Raw genomic sequence first — 22,600 nt, 5'->3', positions numbered from 1 at the left:
TTTGACAAGAAGAGGAATGGTCTCCAAAGCAAACAAAGTTAAATGATGTAATAACATCACAAGATGTCACATAGAAATTTTTCATGTCTGTACATATTATTTCAGTTAAACTAATCTCTTTGAAGGGTGGACATGTGCTACTTAAACTGACCAGATAAAATGATGTTCCAGAGGCAATTAAGTCCTTAGGAAATCTAAGTGAGTAACTGCTAGAGGTATGCAACAGCAAGGCTTCTTTAAAGCCAAAGTCATTTGTTCCCAACATAAAACTACTGTGAAATGATGATCAAGGCAACATTTTTCTGGATATGCCTTTTTAATCCTTGAGCCCTAGGATTATGTCCTATGAAAAGACATCATTAATTACTTGTAGATTGATTCAAAAGTTTAGGTCAACCCTAAACAGAACCACATTTGGAGGTTCATTTCAGGATCTAAAACCAATATTCCTGTCCTCAAACCAGTCAGTCAGAGAGAGAGGAAAAAAGCCATATGCAGGGGAGATGAGCCTCTCCCATGGCAGGACAAAATTCCCAGGAATGGAGCTAATAACTGGAAAATAAAAAGTGAGGAACTCAAACAGATAAGAGAGCTAAAGCTAGAAAAGGAGGAAAGAATGAAAGCAGAGATAGAGCAGTTCTTGGGGGGATGTGTCCCCTTCTTAAACTGCTTTAGGTAGTTAAGGCTAAGCCTTTCTTGTCCCACCTAGCTATGAATCATCACTCATTTTTCCTTTTCACTGACCTAGATAAGGCAAGGTGGTCCACTGCTGCAGGTAAAAATAACCAAGGAGTTGTCCCCCCACTCGAAATTATATCCCTCTTTTGGAAGACAAGTCACCAACAGACTCCTTCCTTTTCTATTCCTGTCCAGTTTTACGCCTAAGAATGTTACTTCCAACCCCCACCCTGACTTCATGTGACCTGAATCCTCTTTCTCTGTAAAACTTTCCTTGAAATGCACTGACCCAAACTATTGATTTCCCCCTTAAGACTCTGAAGTATGATCCTCATGCTTTCATTCAAACCAGACAGGACTGGTAGGGTTGGATCCAGCCTCAAAGGGACAATCCCTTATTTTTATGCATTCAACAAAAGGGGAGAATACTATTTTGCATCATTCTATTTCATTGTGTGTGTATTATTTACCCAGCTATGGGTCCTTGAGGGGAAGAGCATATCTTCTCCTGTTTTCCCTCAGCAGAGCAAACACTTGCTGAACTGAAAAAAAAAATTTTTTTTGACATGGAGGGTGAGGCTAGATTGGCCCCTCCGAAGCACCACAAGGGCCAGAAAGCTCTTGCCAAAGCCTAGGAGGAGGCCCTGGAAGATAAAAGTCCATGGAGAGCTGGGGAGAGCCGGCAAGCATATGATCTCACACACAGTGTGTACAGGGGGCCAGCAGCATCCGTACTTTTATCCAAACTACACAAAAAGGCCAGGCAGGGGCTGAATTCAGCCCCATATATCTTTCTACACAAACTGGAGGGGAGAGACAAGAGGAAAATCCAAGTCTGTGAGGTTGGGAAGGAGCTGGGCCGAGGTCACGCAGACAGGTCACTATTGTCAAAGCGCTCTTGGTCATAGACCTCAGCCACCACCTTTCGGCCAGCAAACCAACGACCATTGAGGGCCTGGATAGCCTTGTGCGTCTCTGAGGCCATGGAGAACTCCACAAAGATCTTGACTATAATTTCAGCGTCCTCCTCCTCACCCTGCTTTTCCTGATAGATGATGACACGGTTGACAGCCCCAAACTTGCCACATTCTTCTGTCACTTCCCCTTCCAGGTCATCATCAATGTCTTTGGGGTCCACCATGTTTCGCAGAACCATCACTGTAGACTGGAAAGACAATGGGATGTGAGCACTGGGACTAGGTGTCCTCAATCTCAGAGCTATAGGTGGGGAGGGTTTTCTCTCCTGTTTTTATGCACTGCCCTACTTGATATTGCAGATTAACACAGACCTTCATGTTGCCCCTCCCCTTTGACTGTAACCCTTCTACCTCGTACTCCTCCCTTTCCCTAACCTCCCACATAATTATGGTTAGTTTAAAAGAATAACAAACAGAACCCAAAGATCCCAGGCTGATTCCTAGGAGCAGATATGGTGCCTGAAGCCATTAAAAATCAAGACAAAAATCTATGGATGTGAAGATGGGATCTTAACAGTGGGAGGATGTGGATTTGAAAGGGACAGAGATGCAGGATGATGGGAATAGGATGGGACAAAAGATGTAGGGAAAGATTGAATTTTTCTGGGAGTCTCATTTACCTCCTGCTTCCGCAGCAGTTTTTGCATAACCATGTGGCGGGCACTACTGCCTGAAATGCTCATGTGCTCCTGCTCACTTAGCATCTCTGGCCGCTCCGACTCAGGGAACAATTCCTCCTCTTCCTTTTCCTTCTTCGGCTCCAAGAGGCCTAGTGTTGGAGGGCTAGCCAGAATGGGGTTCACCACTCCCACAGAAGGAATGGTGACAGGGATGGGGGGTCTTGCTGGGGTAACACCTGTCACACAACAAAACTATGGGTTATCAGTTGAAGTCTTTCTCCCCCACCTCCCATTCCCACATTTCCCATAGCTCAAGTCCTAACAGAAAAAAACAGTGGTGAACTAAAGAGGAATAATGATGGAGCCAAAAGAGCAAGTCCATTAAAAGCAACAAAGCTGCGGAGAAAAAAAGGTGAACAGGGAAGACAGAGATCCTGCAACAGATTTGTATGGGTGGCTGGAATGCTTACCTGTGATGACTCCAGGAGCTTGAGCTGCCATGACAGCTTGTGGTAGAGCCCCTAGTGGCTGGGCCAGAGTCAGCGCTGGTGACACTAACCCAGGAGTGGCCAGAGTGCCCAGCACAGCTGCACCAGCCACTGCTTCCTACAACACAACGAGAAGAGCTCAGGCCAAAAGTTTACACAACTCACAGGCAACACCCCTCACACACACATATTTCTTCCTTAGTCTCCCACCTGTTCCATACCTCACCTCTTTTCCCCAACTCTAAAGTTATCCCTTGGTCTCCCCAATAAGACAGTGCATTAAAAAAAACAAAAAGCAAAGCAAAACACACACACACACACACACACACACACACACACACACACACACACACACACACACACACACTGTATCCCTCCAGTAGCTCTCACCTGAGCAGTGATCTTGGCTGTGGCAGCAGCTGCTGCTACAGCAGCTGCAGGTGGAAGGCCCCCAGGGGTAGCAGGTGTAAGCAGAGGCATAGGTGGTGTGACTGCCTTGCCTACCCGAAGGTACTGGCCCCCAAGGTCAAAGAGATTCATGGATGAGACAGCATCTTGAGATGATTGGGCCTTTTCATATTCTGCAAGAATGGAGAAACCAGTAAGACCCGTGGCAGTTCATCCATGGCCCATCTTCCACTTTTCCCTTGAGTTAGGGCCTTGCTAAAGGCCCTTCTCCCTCTCCTCTTACTCTGCCCTGGGCTCACCAATGAATCCATAGCCTTTGTGTTTTCCTGTGGTTGGATCCCGGGCCAAAGTACACGACTTGATCTTGCCGAATGCCTCAAACACACTCTTGATGTCATCATCTGAGAGGTCCTGGTGCACTGAGGCCACGTAGATGCGGTTGAAGGCTCTGGCTTCTTCAGCCAGTTGGTCAATGATGGGCTGAGCCTGTCCGATGTTACTGGGCCTACCCACCTGAGAGTGGGTGGCATGAATGGGCAGGTTAGGCAGACCACTCAAAGTACTCTGACAGGCCAAGCTTATCACAACCCAAATGTATTTCCTGACCACCAATCAGCAAGGAACTAGGTCTCAGGAAGGGCAAGTCTTTGTAGTCAGAAACCCTAGGTTAAATCTTCTATTAGGATGGAGCAAGGAAGGGGGAAAGGAATCTCAGAACTATCAATGTGGCAGCCACATCATGCCCAGATTCAAGGCATTCTATCAGGTCTATCTTGTTTCCACTCTGAACTGAGGAACACTGACTCCACATGTTTGCATTTAACTGCCTGTGAAAATGTTTCCAAGAGAATTCATATAAAACTGTGGTTGTCAAAATGTGCAAACTCTCATGAGTTTTAATGTCATTATGAAAAACCAAGGATCTTGCCCACATAAATCCATGTTTGGACCCCCTATCATTAGGCCTTTTCCAGTGAAACATTCACCTTGTCTAGTCCCTTCAACCCTCCACTCCAAATAATAATATGCAATGAGCTTTTGGTCTTGTTCAAGTCCTTTTGGCTCCTGAAAGCCTCCTTTCTTCATCTATCTCCTGGACCCAGTCACCCCATACTAAAGGGGAGGGTACTCCCTGAAGTTCCTCACCTTAATATTCCTTCCTCCTAACATCACAGAGTTCATCTGCTCCAAGGCCAACTGAGCTGCTTCTGGAACCTCATATTCCACAAAGGCAAAACCCTAAATGCAGGGGAAAAGCCAGGTTATGGGGGGATGGGGAGCCTTGGATCTGGAGCTAAGTCCCAGCATACACTTAGCACCCCCTGGAGACAAAGCCTCCTTCTTAACCCACCCAGGGCTAGGAATAAAGCATATAAGGAAACAGGAGTAGGCCCAGGCCCACCTTGTGTTTCATGGTGACTGAGTCCCAGGACATGTCTATGCTCTTGATAGGCCCAAAAGGGGCAAAGGCCTGGCGGATGGTATCTTCTCCCAACTCATAGTAGATGGAGCCTACATACACCCGACACATGATTGCCAGTGCCCTCTGCCTCTGAGCTGCCATCTAAAGGGGAGAGAAAGAGAGAGAACCACTGACCCATGAGCATGGGGGAAGAGTGAGGGAGCCAGGAAAAATTTCTCCCCAAGCCCCAATACCACCCCAACACCCTTTTTCAGAGCTGTGGGAGACAGCTCACCCTGCACACACACACAGCAGCAGGGGCAGGCTCTGGCCAGGCTGTGCAGGGCAAGGTGGCAGCAGGCTGGCGGGCGGGCAGGCAGGCCCCCAACCCCACCCTCCCCCATGCTAGCCCCTACAAGGGTGAGCTCCCAGTCACACATTGATGCTGACCAATCACCTCTGCAATGGCTGCTTCAGGTGGCCAGGCCTGGGATCTCCATACCTTTCCCCCATTCCCTATTCCCATATTTATGGGGAATTCAATAAAACAATATACTGCTCTGGCCCAAGGAAATAAAGCCAGGCCTAAAGGAAACCAGGCTGTTGGGGACAGGGAAATTTCAACAAAAGCATCAACCACTACTTGTCCCTCTACCCTTCCCTCCCATTCCTCCCCCAGGTCAGGCCCTGATTGCCTAGGACATACGCAATGCTGGGACTTTGGCCCAGAGGAGTTAAATGATTTGGAGGTATTTGAATTCTATCTGTAGGGCAGTGCCACGAGCCTTACCCCTTAGTTCTGCTAGACAGAGCCCTACTACACTTAGGCTGGAAGATCCCCTCTATTCAGCTCTCCCATCTTGGGAGACTATCTCTGAAAGCCACATGACTCCAGCCTAGGGTTTAAAAGGAGAATCCAGAGCTCTAAGGGGCCTCTCCCGAAGTTGGGATACTAAAGACTGAGCTCTAAATTCAGCAAAGTTTAGGCCCAGCTCCCTTGTTTTCTCCTCATCATCACCCAGGCTCATTATACCCAGCTTTTTAAAACAAAGAGAATCTAGGAACAGGGAGGCTGGGAAGGTGGGAAGGGCACCTCAAAGTAGAAACCTTGAGCTGGTCTTAGCCCTGGTCAACACCTGCTAGTAGCAGGTCCTCTTAAGAAATAAGGTCCACAGGAGAGGACAGAGGGAATATGGCAGAAGAGCCCAAGTGCTTTTCCCTCGACTATATTCTATCCAAGGATTCCATGGCTACAGAATCCAGAGGAGTTAACAGGGAGATGGGGAGGAGGGCTGGCTAAGGGGTTTGGACTCTTCATATCCACAGCACAAACCACATATATGCCAAAGCCCATCCCTGCACAGGCCCCAGTAAGCAGAATAAGTCCCTTGCTAGGGGATAGTAGGGAGGACAAATGCAATCCCAATAAGCCGGCTCCCCACTTCACCCTTTAATGACCCAGAATGACTATAAAGCAACTGCCTGCATGAAGAGCATTAAGAGGTGTAGGGAATTCCTTTGATGAAGTGGAGGGAGGAGTTAGCATCCTACCCCTAGGTTGGCAGGGTGGTCTCTATGGGTCAAAGCCTCACAATGTGAGAGCAGTGGGCTTCCTTCTGGCAGCTGTGGGGCTAAGGAGATCGACAGATAAGATAGTGACCATAGCAAGAGGAAAGGAAAGGCCCTGTTCCTAAGGAAATGGCTGGGACTGGCATTAACACTGGGGCTGTACTGGCCAGTAGAGACCCTCGACTGGGAGGCACTATCGACTCATCCACACCATGCTCTGAGATGTTAGAATGTCTCTTCTACTTCTGCTCTCATCCCCCAAATCACCAGCCTAAGTCAGGCACAGTGCTGCTCCTAGGAAAGGGCTGGGGAGAACCAGCTGTGCTTATTCCTCTCTCAGTAGACTCAGCATACATCAGAAAGGTGGAAGAGGAGGCAGGGAAGCACACTGTCCTCCTTAAGAAATATCTCCAAGGACATGAAAGGGACAACCTCCCCTCTCCCCTTTAGCCCTGACTTTGAACCCAGTGCTGCAGCTAGTCCTTTCCTGACCAAGGAGGGCCACCTTGGGAAGAACAGGAGAGTTGGAAGCCACAGATAGTTCAGACAAGTCAATCCTTAAATGTACCCTTCACCTTCAGGTTTACATATTCTTGGCACCTGCCTCATCTACCCCAAAGGATAAGATCATAGTGTTCGTGGGGAAGGGGAGAAAGAAATGAGAAAATAGGAAGCACCCTGGACAATGCCCAGGGTCTAGAGGTCATTATGAAAAAGTGACCAATAAACTGTTTAGATACTATAGGTAAATCCTGCAAGCCAGGAGCTCTATCTCTCCCCAGAAAGGCCTTATGCCTTCTCCCTTAAAATTAAAGCCCCAAAGATGGGTTTATCTTTCCCCTTCTCAAATCGAGGGCTCCCTAAGAAAGGGAAATCTTCATTCTGACTGATGGTTAACTGAGGACAGGGCCATGTCTCACCCTCTCAGACTGGAGGGGAGTCTCCAAGGGAAGAGAGTTTATAGATCATCAAACACAATGCCCCTCTCCCTCTAGACCAAGGGAACTCCCAAAGGGCAGGGACCATAACTTTCCCTTCAGGCCAGAAATCTTCTGGCAGGCCAAGTCTACTTTATTAGAGGGGAGACTCCCCAAAGGCTAGACCGTGCTTTCTGCTCCCAGAGGGCAGGAACCAAGTCTCTCATCAAATTGAGCAGGCCTCTCCCATCTTAAAGCAGGGCCTCCCTGAAGGCAGGGGGCACATCTTCCTCAAGACTAGGGACAAATTCTCTTATCAAAATGAGGTGGGGTCTTCTCTTGACACCATCAAACCAAAGGCAATCTCTCCTCCTAAATCCAGGAATTTTCAGGGAGTAATAACACTAATCAATAAAGAGACTGTCCTTTCCCTATCAGAGAGACCATGTTAGGGGCCATGTCCCTCAAACAAGAGATTCTTCCCCCACTGCATTTGACCAGGGGCCATTTCCCTCTTAGAATAGGGGCACCCTGATAGAAAGGACTATATCTTTTCCTTTCTCTATCTCTAAAGCGCCCCCAGCCCATTTCATACTGAGGCTGGGGAGGGGATGGTGGAGGGGAGATGGAGGGAAATGGAGGAAGGATAGAAGGGAATGGGGATGGCTGATGGAAAACTGCCTTTCTTCTTATAAATTCCTATTGCCTACGAGCCAGGTAAGGCTTTTCACTTACTGGGCAGACCCCAAAGGGGGGGCTGCTTCTGGCTCTTTGGTGGCCTCCTCTGGTGGCTAGGCAACTCTCTGTTCGTGACAACCCATTAATGGCAGCCCACAAAAAAGCCCAAGGTCAATCCTCCAGTAACTTTATTGCTCCCTTACCCTCCACCCACCTCCCCCAGCCCCTCAGTTGATTATGTAGCTCCCTCCCGTCCTCCCTCCCACCCAGGACTTAATATGATGCCATGGGGTCCCCCCTCTCTCACCAGAAGCCCAACCACGGCCCAAGAGACAGGCCAGCCGGGAGGGAGCGTAGTTGTGCAGGGAGCCTGCCCTCTGCGGCCCCAAGTGCGTGCGTGGCTGGCTGCTGCCCTCCCAGGCGGCTGCTGCCCCTCCGGAGTTACCTGGCCGGTTACTTTTAAGGCGGGCCCTCAGAACGGAGGCATCCCTAGGGAAACGGCTGTCCCCCAATGTCCCGGGGGGGTGTGCTCCCAAACAGCTGGCCAGCTGCTGCCCGGGCCCGGCCCCGCCCGGCTCTCTGCTCGGCTCGTCCAGAGCTGGCGGGCTGGGGGAGCATGGTCCCCACCACGCGGGCCTCACTGCCCCCCTCTAGGCCCTGACTAAGGAAATGTGCCCCAGAAGAAGTGAGTATTTCTATTGACCGATTGCAAAGGTGAGAGAGGATCTCCAAAGCCCATTGTCACTGCTGCCATCTGAAAGACAGTAAAGACAGAGTTCAGTCTGTTGGAGCTGAGCATTCTCCCGCTATTGTCAACAACTCACGCAGACAGCGGCACGGAGACCCTGCCTGCTGGAAGGGCCTGCCTTCCTTCCCCTCACCGCCGACCGACCGACCGCCTGCACCGCCTGCCCCCTCAGGGCCTCCAGAGCCCCGGGCTGGCCGGGCCCAATGTGCCAATTCTCCAAGCCTGCCCAGCCAGGGCAGGAGGGAGGTAGGGAGGGAGCTGCAGTGGAGGGAGCAGTAGCCTCTCCCAGCAGGGGAGGGAGGGAGAGAGGGAGGAGGAAGGGATGGAGGGAGAAAGGGAGGGAGAGAGGAAGGAGGCAGGGGCTCAAGGCACTATAGACCTTGGTCATCCAAGTCTTTGCCTCACCCCTGGCATTATAAGGAGCCCCTCATACAAACATCACAACCACCACACCAGCCACCTGAGAGCAGAGCAGAGCAGAGCTGCCTCTCCTAGGCATATGCCTTGGCCCCAGAATCCAGACTGGAACTTCCCATCCCAGGGAGAAGGAGAATTTTGGGGGAGAGGCCAAGCCCAGATGGTCCTACCTCCTGCTAAAGGGAGGGGGAGGGGGCAGGCAGGCTGCGGGCCATAGCTACATTACATAGAACTCAGCCCTACAGCCCAAGGCTTATGGACAAGAAGAGCCACTATACAGACCACAGGTGCCTGCGGGCCATGCAGACAGCCCAGGAAAGGGAAAGGGAAAGGGAAAGGGAAAGCAGTGAGCACTGAAGATGGGATGGCAGCAGATGGGGATGGAAAGAGTAGGAGAGCGGGACCCCAGAGTGACGGAACAGAACAAGGGTTGTATGGGCTCAAACGACATAGGGAAGAGCCAATATGAAAAAGAAAAGTAGGGAAGAAAACAAAGAGAAAAGAGGGAGGAAACATTAGGGAATAGAAAGTCCAATGGACTGGGGGAGTAGAGATGAATCAATCTCTGGGAAAGTCCAGGGATCTCTAGAGTAGGCCCCAGGAATAGGGGCTAAGAGAGAGTTTGTAAAACTTCTCAGGATTCAGCAGGAAGTGGGAAGGGGGAAGAGGAAGAGGAGGAGGCAGCAGCAGCTTCCCTTCCCCAATCTGGCTGGTTGGGGCACTTTTCACAGCACACTTGGATTTTACTGTGGAAACAGCAATGAGAGGCCTGGGCCTGGGGGCCAGCCAGCTGTCATGGCTCCCTGGGACCTGGGCTCCTCAGGGTAGGGAAGGGAGTTAAAGCATAATAAGGAGGGTATCTCACCTGGAGGTTGGTGAGCTGCTGCTGCTGGTGGGCGATGGTTTGCTTCACCAACACACTCTTGATGCTCTGCTCCATGGCATACTTCTTGGCCTATCAGAGAACCAAAAGAGATAGTACAGTCTTAACAAATCAGGGCCCAGAGTGAGTAATGTTTATTCCTCTCACAGATTCAGGCACCAAAATTCAGGTACCCAATAGCTAATAACTTGGGAGTAAAAGTCACACTTATAGAAAGACCCACCTTGTCCAAAGAGTCTGGAACAGAAGGCCCTCATTACCAGTTGGATCTCATCCTGGTCTGCCTACATCCTTAAAAACAAGGATTCTTAACCTGGGTCCACAAACTTGTTTTTCGAGAAATATTTTGACATCCTATTACAGTATAACTCATTTCCCTTGTAATCCTATGTATTTTACACATTTAAAAAGATTTTTTCTGAGGAAGGATTTCTATCCAAGAGGTCTACAATATTAAAAAGTTTAAGAATCTCTTTCCCAAAGCTTTTTCCTATCCAGTCTACACACAAGATAAACTCCCAGAAACTCCTAGATCATCAAACTTAGAGATGCTTTCTAGAAGGCACCTAGTTCAAATCCCTCATTGATAAAATGTGGCCATCTTTTCCAATTTTGTGGATCAAGGTCAGTGCCTTCAAAATTTAGCTGGGTAAGAGATCTGCCATCTCAGTTCTTATCAACAGTCTCCACCAGCTCAAAGCCCCATGAAGTCTGTCCTTTCCTAATCCCTATAGGAGCTTGAGCCATCACTTCATCAAGGTCAAAAGTAAGGGAAAAGTATCATAGTTTAAGGTTGACTCATACAATGGGTCTACAGAGCTTTGATAAGCTATACAAGAAAATATTTCTGGATGAGGGAAAGGGAAGGAAATGATTGCTCACCTTCTGGAGGGCCTCCTGCTGTTCAGGTGTGAGGGGTGGCAGCCCCAGCTTTGCTGCTGTGCTCTGCCCATTTTCCATTTTGATGGAATCTGTGCCCTGGGAGACACAAGAGCCATGATCAGCTGTCCCACATTCTTCATACAGATATACAAACCCTAGAGGTAGCATTGCTGCTCTTCTTACTCCCTTCTCCCATCCCCAGACAAGGAATTACATATATATTCTCATTCTTACTCATCTCCTCTCCCCCCAATTTTACTCCCAAAGTACAAATGACACAGAAATCTTCTCTACTGATATGAACAGTGATATGATAATACATCTATCTGAGTGAATGCCTTCTATAGCCCTAAAACCAGAATCCTTAGGATTTGGATACTAACCACTCACTTCCTCTTTTCCCACTCTCTTTCAAGCTCTCCTGAACACTTATTTCCCACTGCCAACATGTTCAGGATGTTCTGTTGTCTTCACTGTCATTCCCATGCCTTCAGCTTTTAGGGCAGTCGGACTTAGTATCCAGACATCTTTACCTCAACCAGGGCTAAGCCCATCCTGACCTAAGAACCATTCTTGTGGTCTCCTATTTAGTTTTTATATAGTCTCAGTCCATGCTATTCTGCCTCCACCCAGAATTCAGTAGAATCATTCCAAAGTCACACTTTCCAGTGTGACTACTATCTGAGGACCCAGAGCATCCAATGGCCAAGCTAATAAATCAAACCAAAATTTATTAAGTGCCTACTGTGTACCAGGCACTGGGAGTTCAGTCTGATCAAAAACTGGTTGAGCTCCATTTCTTTTCTCTGTTCCAAGTACTGGGACAGGTGGGATGAGACATGGAAAGGCAGATAACTTTACTTAGCTCCCCAATCCTAACAACTGACAGTCATTTCAGGGCCCTTATAATCACCTCAGAAGGGACTAGGAGGAAAAAACCCAAATATCTGCCCCCTCTCTTTTACCCTTATTTTACCCTTTTACCCTTTAGAGTCCCAATAATGTTATGACCAAAGTGGGATAAGATAAGGCCAGAAAGTTGCCCTTCTCTAACATTTTCCAGGCAGAAGTTAAAAATAACACGAATTCTCTACCTGAACCTGGCCAAAAAAAGTCCAGAATGAGCAAGGAGAGATTTGATGAACACTCACTAAAGCCCCATATCTAAAAGAAACTGCCAGGACCAATTCACCAAGAGGAGACTCCAGATTCTGTCTCAAATCTTAAATCCTCCCCACTCAGGCACCTTCTTTTCTCTAAGAGAAGATCTCAGATTTGGCCTAAGGCCAGGGTGACTGGCAAAGCTGAGAGGCCCTGTTTCCCTGTCTCTCTGGCCCAGAGACTAATAAGCCCCTTTTCTCTTTCCATCTGTCCTTGCCCCAGAGAATGCACACAAAGGCAAAGTGGGTGGAGGGAAAACAGGGGTGAAGGATATAGCACAGGAACAAAGAGCTCAAAAGCTAGGAAATAAAAGAACTACACAGGATGAAGATTTTTGTCTTCTATAGCAACCAGCTTAGCAAATGGCTCTCCCCATCATTCCTATTTCTGAGGCCTGAGAGAGGGAGGAGGCTGAGGCTGCTTGTCTGACAGAAAAATGGCTTAGCTTACTTTGAGGCATTAAAACAAGGCATAGAAAGGAAACGTCCATCCCCCCTCCCCCCGCCCCATCTCCAAGAAGCAAAATAAAGGAACCCATCTCCTTTGGGAAATATAAGAGAACCTTATTTCCAGCTAGTATCTTCTCCCTTTAATGAACTCTACAATTCAGCCAAATTAGACTACTAGTTATTCCCTGAACTCAACATTCCAATTCTGATTACCTCTATACATCCAATGAAGATGTATACTCTTACCTGGAACAAACTACTTCTGAATGCCTTTTGTCTAACTTGAAGGTTCAGCTCAAATACCACTTCATTCAATATGTCTAGTCAGTGCCAGGAGTTAGTGGTCTGTCTTTATTAAAATCTTGAAAATACACACACACACACACACACACACACACACACACTCTTATATATGCTGTTTTCTCCCTGTCTAATTCCTTGAGGGTTTATTAATAGGGATTCTAAATGATGGTGACCTGGTTTGTCCATTCCACTGTTGAACAATTCCTATTATGAGAAAGTTTTCCCATCCATACATACATTCATATACAGTTAAGTTTTAGCTTCTACCAATTTTTCCTAGTTTGGAACTCTGGATTCAGTTTGCAACAACTTGGATCCTTCATCTATCTGACTCATCTTTGTATATCTGAAGGCCACAAGTCTTTTCATACTTTTCATACCCTTCTCAATCAATCAACATTTATTAAACACCTAATATTCAAGAGGTACTGTGCTAGGTGATACAAACACAAAAAGGAAACAGACTGTTCTTAAGATTTTATTCTACCAGAGGGATACTTAGTCACAGATAAGAGAGAATAAATTATGTCAGGGAGGGAAGAAGGGTAATCCCACTATGATTGGTGGGGCATTAACAACTTGGAGAAACACTCTTCAGGTGGTACCATGTTGACTAAACCTTGAAGGGACAAAAAATGCTTTCTCACAAGTGATGAGGGAAAGCACCCCTAATATGGAAGACAGCTTGTACAAAGACATGGAACTTTGGCCAATTTGGATGGAGCATAGAATACATAAGTGGGATTAGAATATAATTATCTTGGAAAGTGAGGCTGGAATTAGACAGTAAAGGGCTTTAAATGTCAAACAGAATTTGAATTTTATCTTAAGGGCAATAGGGAGCTACTGAAACTTCTTGAGCATGGGAATATTAGTATTAACAAGAGAGGTCACAGTAAAACAGAATATCCATGCAGACCCACCTTATTAAGTATATATATTTATATATACATCAATCTCCAGGCTCCATAGTTCCTGCTTCCCCTCCCCCATCTTTTCCCTAAAACTGTTATTACATGAAGAACAATGCCCATAATATCTATCCTCCAAAGTCAACTATCCCACTTTCCCTCATTTCCCTCTAATAGTCAGGCCCCCACAGCAAACTACTTTTATTTTTCTCAGGATTGTATACCAAGCAGTCCAGAGTCCTGCATAGGGTTTGTACCATCACTATATTTGTTGACTGAAAATATGTGCTCACTGAACAGTTCTGGACTTTCACTATACTGAGGGGAGGGCAGGGAAATGAGAACTGAGTTTGAACCCTCAACAGATCACAGTCTAATTAGAAAACAGGCCCCACTCACAGGAACAATTAAACAATAATACAAGATAGCATATGATCAAGGGCTAGATGATAGAAGGCAGCCACGAAAACCTTCAAAGAAGAAATCTTTGTAGGCTGGTCAGGGAGAAAGTTAGTCCTGGATCCTGAATGATGATGGGAAGAAATCAAAATTGGAAGTCTTTTAAAGTTACAATACAATTACAAAACCTTTAGATAGAAAAGACAATGCCTAGCTCCTGTAAACTTGGAGCCTTGGAGCAGGGAGAGCTTTCATAGCCATTCATAGAACACAGGGCTCCCTGAACTCTCCAGCTTTTCAAAAGGAGGTGGGGGATCGAGGGGAGAGGAGGGGGGAACAGTGGTCCAAAAAGTAACTAAGGTACACTCATATCTCAACAGGGAGGAATAGGCCAGTGGTCAGTACTGCATGTGTCTGCCAGGCTTTTCTTCAGGGCTATTTTGTAACTAAGAAATAAAGTAGAGGAAAAGATAGGAAGAAAGCCAGAAAGGATCCAAAAAGTAACTAAGGTACACTTGGATCTCAATAGGAACAGGCCAGCAGTCAGCACCGCATGTGTCTGCCAGGCTTTTCTTCAGGGCTATTTTGTAACCAAGAAATAAAGTAGAGGGAGAGATAGGAAGAAAGCCAGGCAGGTGGGCCAGCCAACAAGCCACCTGCTCTAATCAGACATGAAGCAGAACAAAAAGCTCATTTGCTAGGACTTTGCTGAGTCCACTTAGACCAGAAAGAGGAGGGGGGAAAAGATCAAGCCAAAACAGCGTAGCAGAGAGCACTGAGGATAGCCCTGAAAGGTTTCAAATGCTGGATTGGTCAGAGCTCCCTTCTTAGGAAGGGATCCCCTTTCTTTCCCTGGCAGATTATCCATTCATACTTCTGCTTGAATTAACTCCATTAATGGAGACTTCTACTAAAAAGTCTCCCTATGCATTCTGCTTTTAGTATTAAAATCTTTCTTGCCACTAATGCCCAATCCTGTATTCCCAAAATGAGTCCTTATCCTGCATTCTGGGGCTAAGGAGAACAAGCCTAATCCTTTCTCTCCAGGCCACTCCTTCATATATTTGAACACAAGGATCATGTCCCTTAAGTTTTCATGACATCATTTCTAACCCTAAAAAAGGGTAAATAAATGTGAAATTTACTGATATAATTAAAAGGTACCAATCTTTGGCTAGATTTTATTTTTCTTGTCCCACTCCCAAAGGCATTTTCTTTTCATGTTAAAACACAAATACAGGCCATCAATGCTGAATTAGTATCAATACTTTTTAATTGGGAAAAAAAAAAGGAATTTGACAAATGACACATCACCCAGTTTCTCTTCTGCATTTCAAGACAGACAAATTGCCTCCCCCAATATACTTAAGGATAGCCAAATCGCAGGCAAAGTGCTTAGAAGGTATGTGTTCCGGATCTGAACTTATTTCAGTGACAGTCAAGTTACTGATAAGTGGAAAAGGAATGGGGCATGCTATATAGATAGGACAGCATGAATAAAAGCACAAGAACAAGAAAGGGCAGGGCATGGACTACTGGGGATTACTCATTTGGGAACCAGGTTCTTCCCAACAATTATCAACTACCCTTGTCAAAAATGGAAAGGTAGACAGTAACACTGTCCCAATCCTGGGTCCCAAGAGGAAAATGGAAAAGTCCCAGGACACACAAATTCAAATTCTAAACCTTCAAGCAGGAACAAGAGCTGCCTGAAAAAAACCACTGAATAATCCAGGGTGGTAATATGGTGGGAACATCCAGGCTCTGAAGCCAGCTAAGCACACCCAGCCCAGCTACTGTCTATTCCTACATCCTGCCCTCCTTGCCTCTTGGCCTATAGAGCATACATTTCACAGGCAGAAAATGTTTTTGCTGCATCTTAAACAAACAAAAAAATACAACCTGCACATTCCTTTTTCCATGTGGTAAAAATATGGTTGTGGCCCTGTACCCCTGGGACCAATCTAGGCCCCTGCCAGATTCCATTGTTATCCAATCCAGTCCAGCCCCAAGCCAAGTCTCCAAAGTTGAGTCTGCCTCCCTTTCCCTCTCTATCTTTTATCTTCTCTCCCTCTCTGACCTTCACCTGTCTCTATCCCTTCACTATTTCCTTTTACCAGCCTAAGCCCAACTCTGAGGCAAAAAAGACCCTCACAGCTAGGTGGGGACTACAGGACAGGGGCCATGTCCTGTAACCATGGTAACCAATAGCCAAACCCCACAGGGTTGGGGGATTGAAATCCTTCAATTCATCCTTTGTCTTGGGAAACAAAAGGCCCTTCTCCATTCAGCCAATAGACAGAGTGCTTCAGAGGAGTGATGAGGCAGACTGACACTCCCTGCTGCTGTCCCCTCCCCCAGTGAGTAGAAAACTGGGGTTTCTCAACTACAAAGTTTAGGCCTACAGTAACACTTCCCTTTGCCTTCTTCCCTCCCTTTATTCCCCCCCACCCCACCCCGAACAAAGAGCTCAGTTTCATGTATTGGCTTTCTTTCTACACACTAAACTATCCCTACAAAAAAGCACCTGGCCTAAAATTCCTACTAAGGCCCAGAAACGACTCCTGCTGAGCATTCTCCTTTCGCTGTGAGCAATCCTGAAAGGGTTGCAAGTTAGCACCAGGACTAACAGCGCTAGGCAAAAGAGAGGCACTGGTCTATCATGGAAAAGCATGGGGATGAATGAACACATCGGTCCCAAGAAATCACTAATAACAACAACACATAAAAATGAGCCTCCCAAAAGGGCAAAATTCCAATATCCACACAGAAGGGGTTTAGGGTGCAGATCTTTAGAATACAGAACGAGTATACAGGAAGAGTAAATAGTTTTCTAGAAATCTGACACAGTTAAGCTTTAGGAAGATTAATCCATTGCAGGACTGATTAGGGAGAAAGTGTAAATGGGCAGGTTAACCCAAAGGGCTGCACTAATCTACATTAAAAGTAGAAAAGAGAAATAGAATCTAGAGACCATGAGCTCAGAAGAGATTGGAGAGGACAGAAAAGAAGATAGCTCAGAACTGCAGGAAAGATAAGAGGTTGGAGGTCAGGGAAGTTCATTCCTTGTATTGGAAAACAGTCTTGAATGTAATCAGGTTCTAGAAAAGTCTTCCTCAAAAGGCTTTAGGTTTTAAGGACCACACAGCTGGTATAAATCTTTGAAGGTGTTTCATTTGTCCTTGTGACCCATTCTTAGTTGGGAATCTAACTTAATAGAGCCCCAGTGGTCCATGGCTGCAACAGTTGATAACAAGCAGCCATTTTTCTGCATTGCTTTAGGAGGCCTCCCTATCTAGCTTCACTAGCTTCACCCCTGGGCAGAAGAAGGCAAAGGCCTTCAAGCATCCCCCACTGAAAAATAAGTCTGTGCTCCAAACTGAGAGAGAATATGGTAAAGGCAATACCTGTGGAGCTTTCCACTTGTCTCCCGCTGCCGATGGCTCGGGCCCCCCTCCTTGCTGGCCATTCACCTGCTGCAGGCAGGAATGAGATGTTGTGATAGGCAGGCACTCAATCACTGTTCATAGAACCCAGGCACCCCGAGCCACCACCACCCTTTCCCCCCCACCCCCTCCAACCTGGGAAAGGGAAGCCCTTAGCCCAACCCAGCCCCAACACTCTAGGACCAATAAGACACCCCCTCCCACCCCACCCCTCATACCAGCCACTGCAAGAACAAGCACAGCCCAAGCACAGGCAGATGAAGGGGCTTAAGAGGTACCAAGTGATGAAGAGCTTCACCCACCCAATCAAAATAACACTTCTCACAGCCTTGCCTTGTCTATTAAGACCACAGACCTCACTGATACCAGTGTCCTTTGGGGCCTGGACTTCTAATCCTGATAGATGCTATCTATCCTTCCCTCCCCCTCTTACTCTTATCCCCTTGCAGTCCCTCAATTTGATAGCCATCACTCTCCCCCAGTATGCCCTCCATCCTGAAAAGGCTTAAGGGGAAGTACATTCCCTTTTCCCCCTTGAGGGCTTAGAGATATAACCCTATAAACACCCCTAACACCTAAGAATTAATACTCACACCATCACCATTAGGGGTTCCCCCAATATTTGTGCCCTGATGGATATTATCCCAGAAAGCACTTGGCTCCTGGTCTTAAACTATCTTACTCTTAGAGCTAAGGAATCTAGGAATATTCCTCTGACCAATGTCCAGGGACAAACACAGAAGAGGCCAGGGAAGGAGTAGAGCCAGTTAAAACATCTAAGAACATGAAGGGTCAGGAAGCAAAGAAGTGCACCTAGTTAACTGTCCTTACACTGGGGACCTTAACCATATAATCCTTTAAGTGCAAATTATTCTTCCGTAACATATCCTCTCTCCTGGAAAATTTCATTTATCATTAGGGATCTAATTATCAAATGATTTCCAAATCTTGTCTTTCCCTAGAGCATCAAATGAAATTTCTACCTACTTATAAGACATATTCAGATTAGCTATCTAATGAGCAACTCATTAGATAATCTCCCCCCACCAAAACCTATGCTCAAAATCACTTTAAGCTATTCTACCTGCTTTAAACCTCAAGTAACCTTGGGCTCCCCTTTCCTTCTTTTTGTCCCAATCACCAAGTATGTTGACTCACTCTCTGCCTTAAACAACTTATGTAAGTCCAGGCCTCTCACTGACCTTGGAAGATTGTTAATAAGGAAAGCACTTTGTAAATGTTATAAGATTATAAAAATTGTGAGATGTCTCCCTACCTCATGCTTTCCCTATTCCAGGCCACTCTGTACACTGCTGCCAAAGTAATTTTTCTTTTCTTCTTTCTTTTCTTTTCTTTTTTTTTTTTGCACGAGGCAACTGGGGTTAAGTGACTTGCTCTGGGTCACCTCTCTAGTAATTGTTTAGTGTCTGAGGTCACATTTGAACTCAGGTCCTCCTGCCTCCAGGATCCACTCCGCTAACTACCCCCAAAGCAATTTTTTTTTAAAATACAAAACTTATTTTTAAACTTCTCTACATAAGAAACTCCAGTGGCTTGCTATTTCTCTTTTCATTTTTAAAATCTTCAACTTGGCACTTACCTCACTTTCCAGCTCAATAGACATTATCTCTGTCTACAATCAACATACCCCCACAACACACAGATATGATCCAGCCAAACTGGCTCCTCTCTGTGTACTTTATACAAACCACTTTCTTTTCCGTCTCTGTGTCTGTGAATTGGTCACCCTAGGAAAGCTGGAATGCACTCCCTTCTCCTCAGGTTCTAAGTGCCTGATAGTGTCCTCCCTCCCAAACTATCTTGGATTTGTCTACATGCGTATATGTATTAAATTTTCTACTTATGCTGTGTATGTTTTTAGCTAAACATGCCTCTCTCTTTAGAATGTAAGCTCACTGCACAAATGAATCACTGCATTCTTTGTACCTGAATTTACAAGTTTTAACCAGAACAGTTCCAAGTACACAATAGTGGTAATAAATACTCTGATTAATAACAGCTTCCTGAGCACTCTTCTTTCCAATTCATTCTTGTAACCATCGAATAATCTTCCTATTGCAATATGCAGATCATCAAATTACAGAATCTCAAATTTCAAGGATCTCAAAAGTCCAATGCATACTTGAACAGTTTCAAAAATTCTAACAAGTGGTCTTCCAGCCTTCAGTGAAGGGGAACCTATTATACCATACTAGGTGAACTATTTGACTTTTGGAAAACTTTAATTGTATACACTTTTCCTCATATCAATTTTAAATCTTCTCTAAAACTCCCAAACACTTCTAGTTCATACTCTGTGTCCAAGCAGCACATGGTTAGCCTTTCTTCCCCAACATGAGAAACATTGAAGAAGCCTATCTTTTCCATCCTTTTCTTATTTGTACAGCTTGACTCTGCATCCACATTTATTTGTCCTATTAAATGCCATAACAGATTTGGTACATTATGTTGCTCTAGAAAATTTCAATGATCTACTATTTACCAAAAAAATATAAACTTCAGATGTTGGACATTCAGTAGTTTCAGTAATCTTTGTCCAATCTACTTTCCTTTCCAGTCTTATCTTAAACTATTCGCCCTTCATTCATTCCATTTTCCTGCCAAATTGAACTACTTTCTTATTCCCTATGTAATCATGCCCTCTTATATTCTGTGCCTTTGCTGATATTGTTTTTTAAGCCTAAGTTTTTAAGCCCTCCAATTTCTGTTGTGTGAAATCTTTTAATTTCTTTAAGTTTCAATTACCTCAATTGCCACCTGGGCCATGAAACCTCCCACAGCATCTTCCCTTCCCTTCATAGGTATAAAAGGGATCACTACTTCTTCAAATTTCTTATAACATTCTGTCTTGATCTTATCTTTCCCCTTAACACATTCTTCCTTGTTTCAGAGTTATTTGTATGTGTATTTTCTCCTCTTTAGATTAAGTGCTTCCTGAGATCATATAATTCATGTGACATTAGAGGTCCTGGATTCAAACCCCATTTGATCACCAATTCTCTCTAAGGTCCTAGAGAGGACTCTAGGACCAACTCTTAAATGACAATCCTATGATCTAATATCTAGCAGTGCACCTTGCTTATAGATGCCTAAGAAATGTTTGCTGAAAGTTAACTGTATGAATATGTATACATATATTGAATTTAACATATTTAACATATATTGGACTACCTGACATCTGGGGGAAGAGGGTTGAGGGAAGGAGGGGAAAATGTGGAACAGAAGGTTTTGTAAGGGTCAATGTTGGAAAAACTACCCAGGCGTATGCTTTGTAAATAAAAAGATATAATATGGATAGAGCACCAGCCCTGAAGTCAAGAGAACCTGAGTTCAAATCTGGCCTCAGACACAACACTTCCCAGCTGTGTGACCCTAGGCAAGTCACTTAACTCCAATTGCCCTAGCAAAATAAATAAATAAATAAAAGTAAAAAGATATCATTTAAAAAATTAAAAAAAAAAAAAAGAAATGTTTGCTTAATTTGTCCCACTATTCCTCCTTTCCCAATCTCTCCCCATGTAAACATTCCCCTCTTAAGACTGCCATTTGATGAAACAGAAGCCAGTTTCACCTCACTGCTGTCCTCCTCTAGTCTACCTTCCTTCATCCCCAAGGGGTCTGATGCCTTACTTGTCCACAGCTCTAAATAGGCTCAGGATCACCTCAGAGAGAAAAGGAAGACTCAAGAGGCCAAAGCAAGAAGGGAGAATGGTATATTCGGAGAGGGGTAGTATGGGGATAGAAGGAAGATGAGTAGATCAACTAACTTACAGATACAAGTTAGCAGGTCACTGTCACTATCCTCTCTCCCTTCCTCTGGAAGATAGCTATAAAAAACCAATCCACAGTTCTACCATATTTACCAATACCAGGCAAGGAGAAGTATGCCATCTTGCCAAACCCTGACCAATCTTCAATTCTAGGCTCACTCTCCTACAGATCGATTTTCTAACTGTCTTAGTATATACTGTTCCCATTCATCTTTAAACTATTTCTGTAACTTGGCACTTCCCCCCAAAACAAGGCAGTTTCCTCTTTTGCTGAATCCTAGAGTTGTTGTTACTTGTCCTAGAGTACAAGACCAATAATGGCAAGGAGGCAGCTAGGTAGTATCACAGACAGTGTTGGGCCTGGAATCAGTAAAACTTTAGATACTTGTCAAATTTAAATACTTGTTTTATGTTCCTGGGCAAGTCATATAGCCTCTGTTTGCCATAATCCTCTGGAGAAGGAAATGGCAAACTGCTCTAGCATCTTTGCCAAGAAAACCCATGGATAGTAAGGTCCAAAGGGTCCTGAAGAATTGAATAGGACTGAACAACATTGGCAAGAGATAGGATTTCATCCTTCTCTGTCTTTCTCATTGTGGAGCTGATTGAGGCACATGGCGGAAAGGGCAGAATCCATGACTGCTATGGTAGATATCCTTCTTTCCAGACTAATGGCCCCAAAAGCATAATATCCCAAAGTGAGAAGTCTCTTTCCAAACCATTCCCTAGCTACACGCCTCCTAGTCAAAGTAAGATAAGGGAATAAGGACAGGGGTGGTCCCAGATATTCAAGCATCATTTTCCAGAGTAAGGCAATTTAGGGAACATACCCCAAATCTAGAACAGACAAGTCAGACCTGTCAAGGAAACTGGTAATGCCATCTCTAACACGTCCAGGTCCTGTCTCATTTCTTAGGACGATAACTGAGACTACAACGGAGGAAGCACTAGTAGTAAGGAATTAAGGTCCAATCTCCTAATTGATAAGCCTCTCTATCTACTACAAAAATAAATGCTTAAGTCGCATAAAAAGGTGGAAGAGCAGAAAACTGGGAATGAACACAAACGATGCAGTAGTATAATATCAAAAGCACTTAAGTTTAAAATGAGCAACAACTGGTAAAGAACACAAAGAATAACCATAGAGTTTAAACATGTGTCAGAGGTAAAAGGAAGAAAGCTCAAAATACTATCTTGCTGCTGACGGAGGTGTATGGGAAGCTAATAGACAATAGAGAGAAAGCAAAACTGCTCTCTTCTTTGCTCCACCAAGGAGAATGACTTTCAGACTGTGATAACCTTGCCTGACTAAATAACATTGGAAGGTATGCAACAAATATGTAAAGATAATTATAGAGTCACTGTCAACGTCTTCCCCAAATCAGAAAGGAAGACCACAGGGAGGGAGGAAGATAAATGTTGGACCAAATTTCAAAAAAATGGAAGTCCAGTACTGGAGCCCAGTAACCTTGC

At 45.2% G+C, this 22,600-nt stretch overlaps 1 protein-coding gene across 3 annotated transcripts in view; it reads right to left on the bottom strand.

The window, feature by feature from the left end:
* Positions 1–1,388: 1,388 nt before the first annotated feature.
* The window catches only part of PUF60 (poly(U) binding splicing factor 60), a 33,715-nt gene continuing 12,503 nt past the window's right edge, over positions 1,389–22,600 (bottom strand). Inside the window, exons 2-12 of one of the 3 annotated variants that reach the window (XM_051971389.1) lie at positions 17,298–17,366; positions 10,668–10,763; positions 9,768–9,857; positions 8,441–8,491; positions 4,574–4,735; positions 4,318–4,410; positions 3,471–3,684; positions 3,154–3,344; positions 2,746–2,881; positions 2,276–2,511; positions 1,389–1,843 (exon numbers count right to left, since the gene is read on the bottom strand). In XM_051971389.1, the coding sequence (XP_051827349.1) occupies positions 1,544–1,843; positions 2,276–2,511; positions 2,746–2,881; positions 3,154–3,344; positions 3,471–3,684; positions 4,318–4,410; positions 4,574–4,735; positions 8,441–8,491; positions 9,768–9,857; positions 10,668–10,763; positions 17,298–17,366 (1,638 nt within the window). In that variant the 3' untranslated portion in view covers positions 1,389–1,543. The remainder of the gene's footprint in view (positions 1,844–2,275; positions 2,512–2,745; positions 2,882–3,153; positions 3,345–3,470; positions 3,685–4,317; positions 4,411–4,573; positions 4,736–8,440; positions 8,492–9,767; positions 9,858–10,667; positions 10,764–17,297; positions 17,367–22,600) is intronic. The other 2 variants (XM_051971391.1, XM_051971390.1) reach the window with 2 other exon arrangements.

The sequence above is a fragment of the Antechinus flavipes genome, chromosome 1 (assembly GCF_016432865.1).
Source record: "Antechinus flavipes isolate AdamAnt ecotype Samford, QLD, Australia chromosome 1, AdamAnt_v2, whole genome shotgun sequence".
NCBI lineage: Eukaryota > Metazoa > Chordata > Mammalia > Dasyuromorphia > Dasyuridae > Antechinus > Antechinus flavipes.
This window is presented reverse-complemented; position numbering and strand designations above follow the sequence as displayed.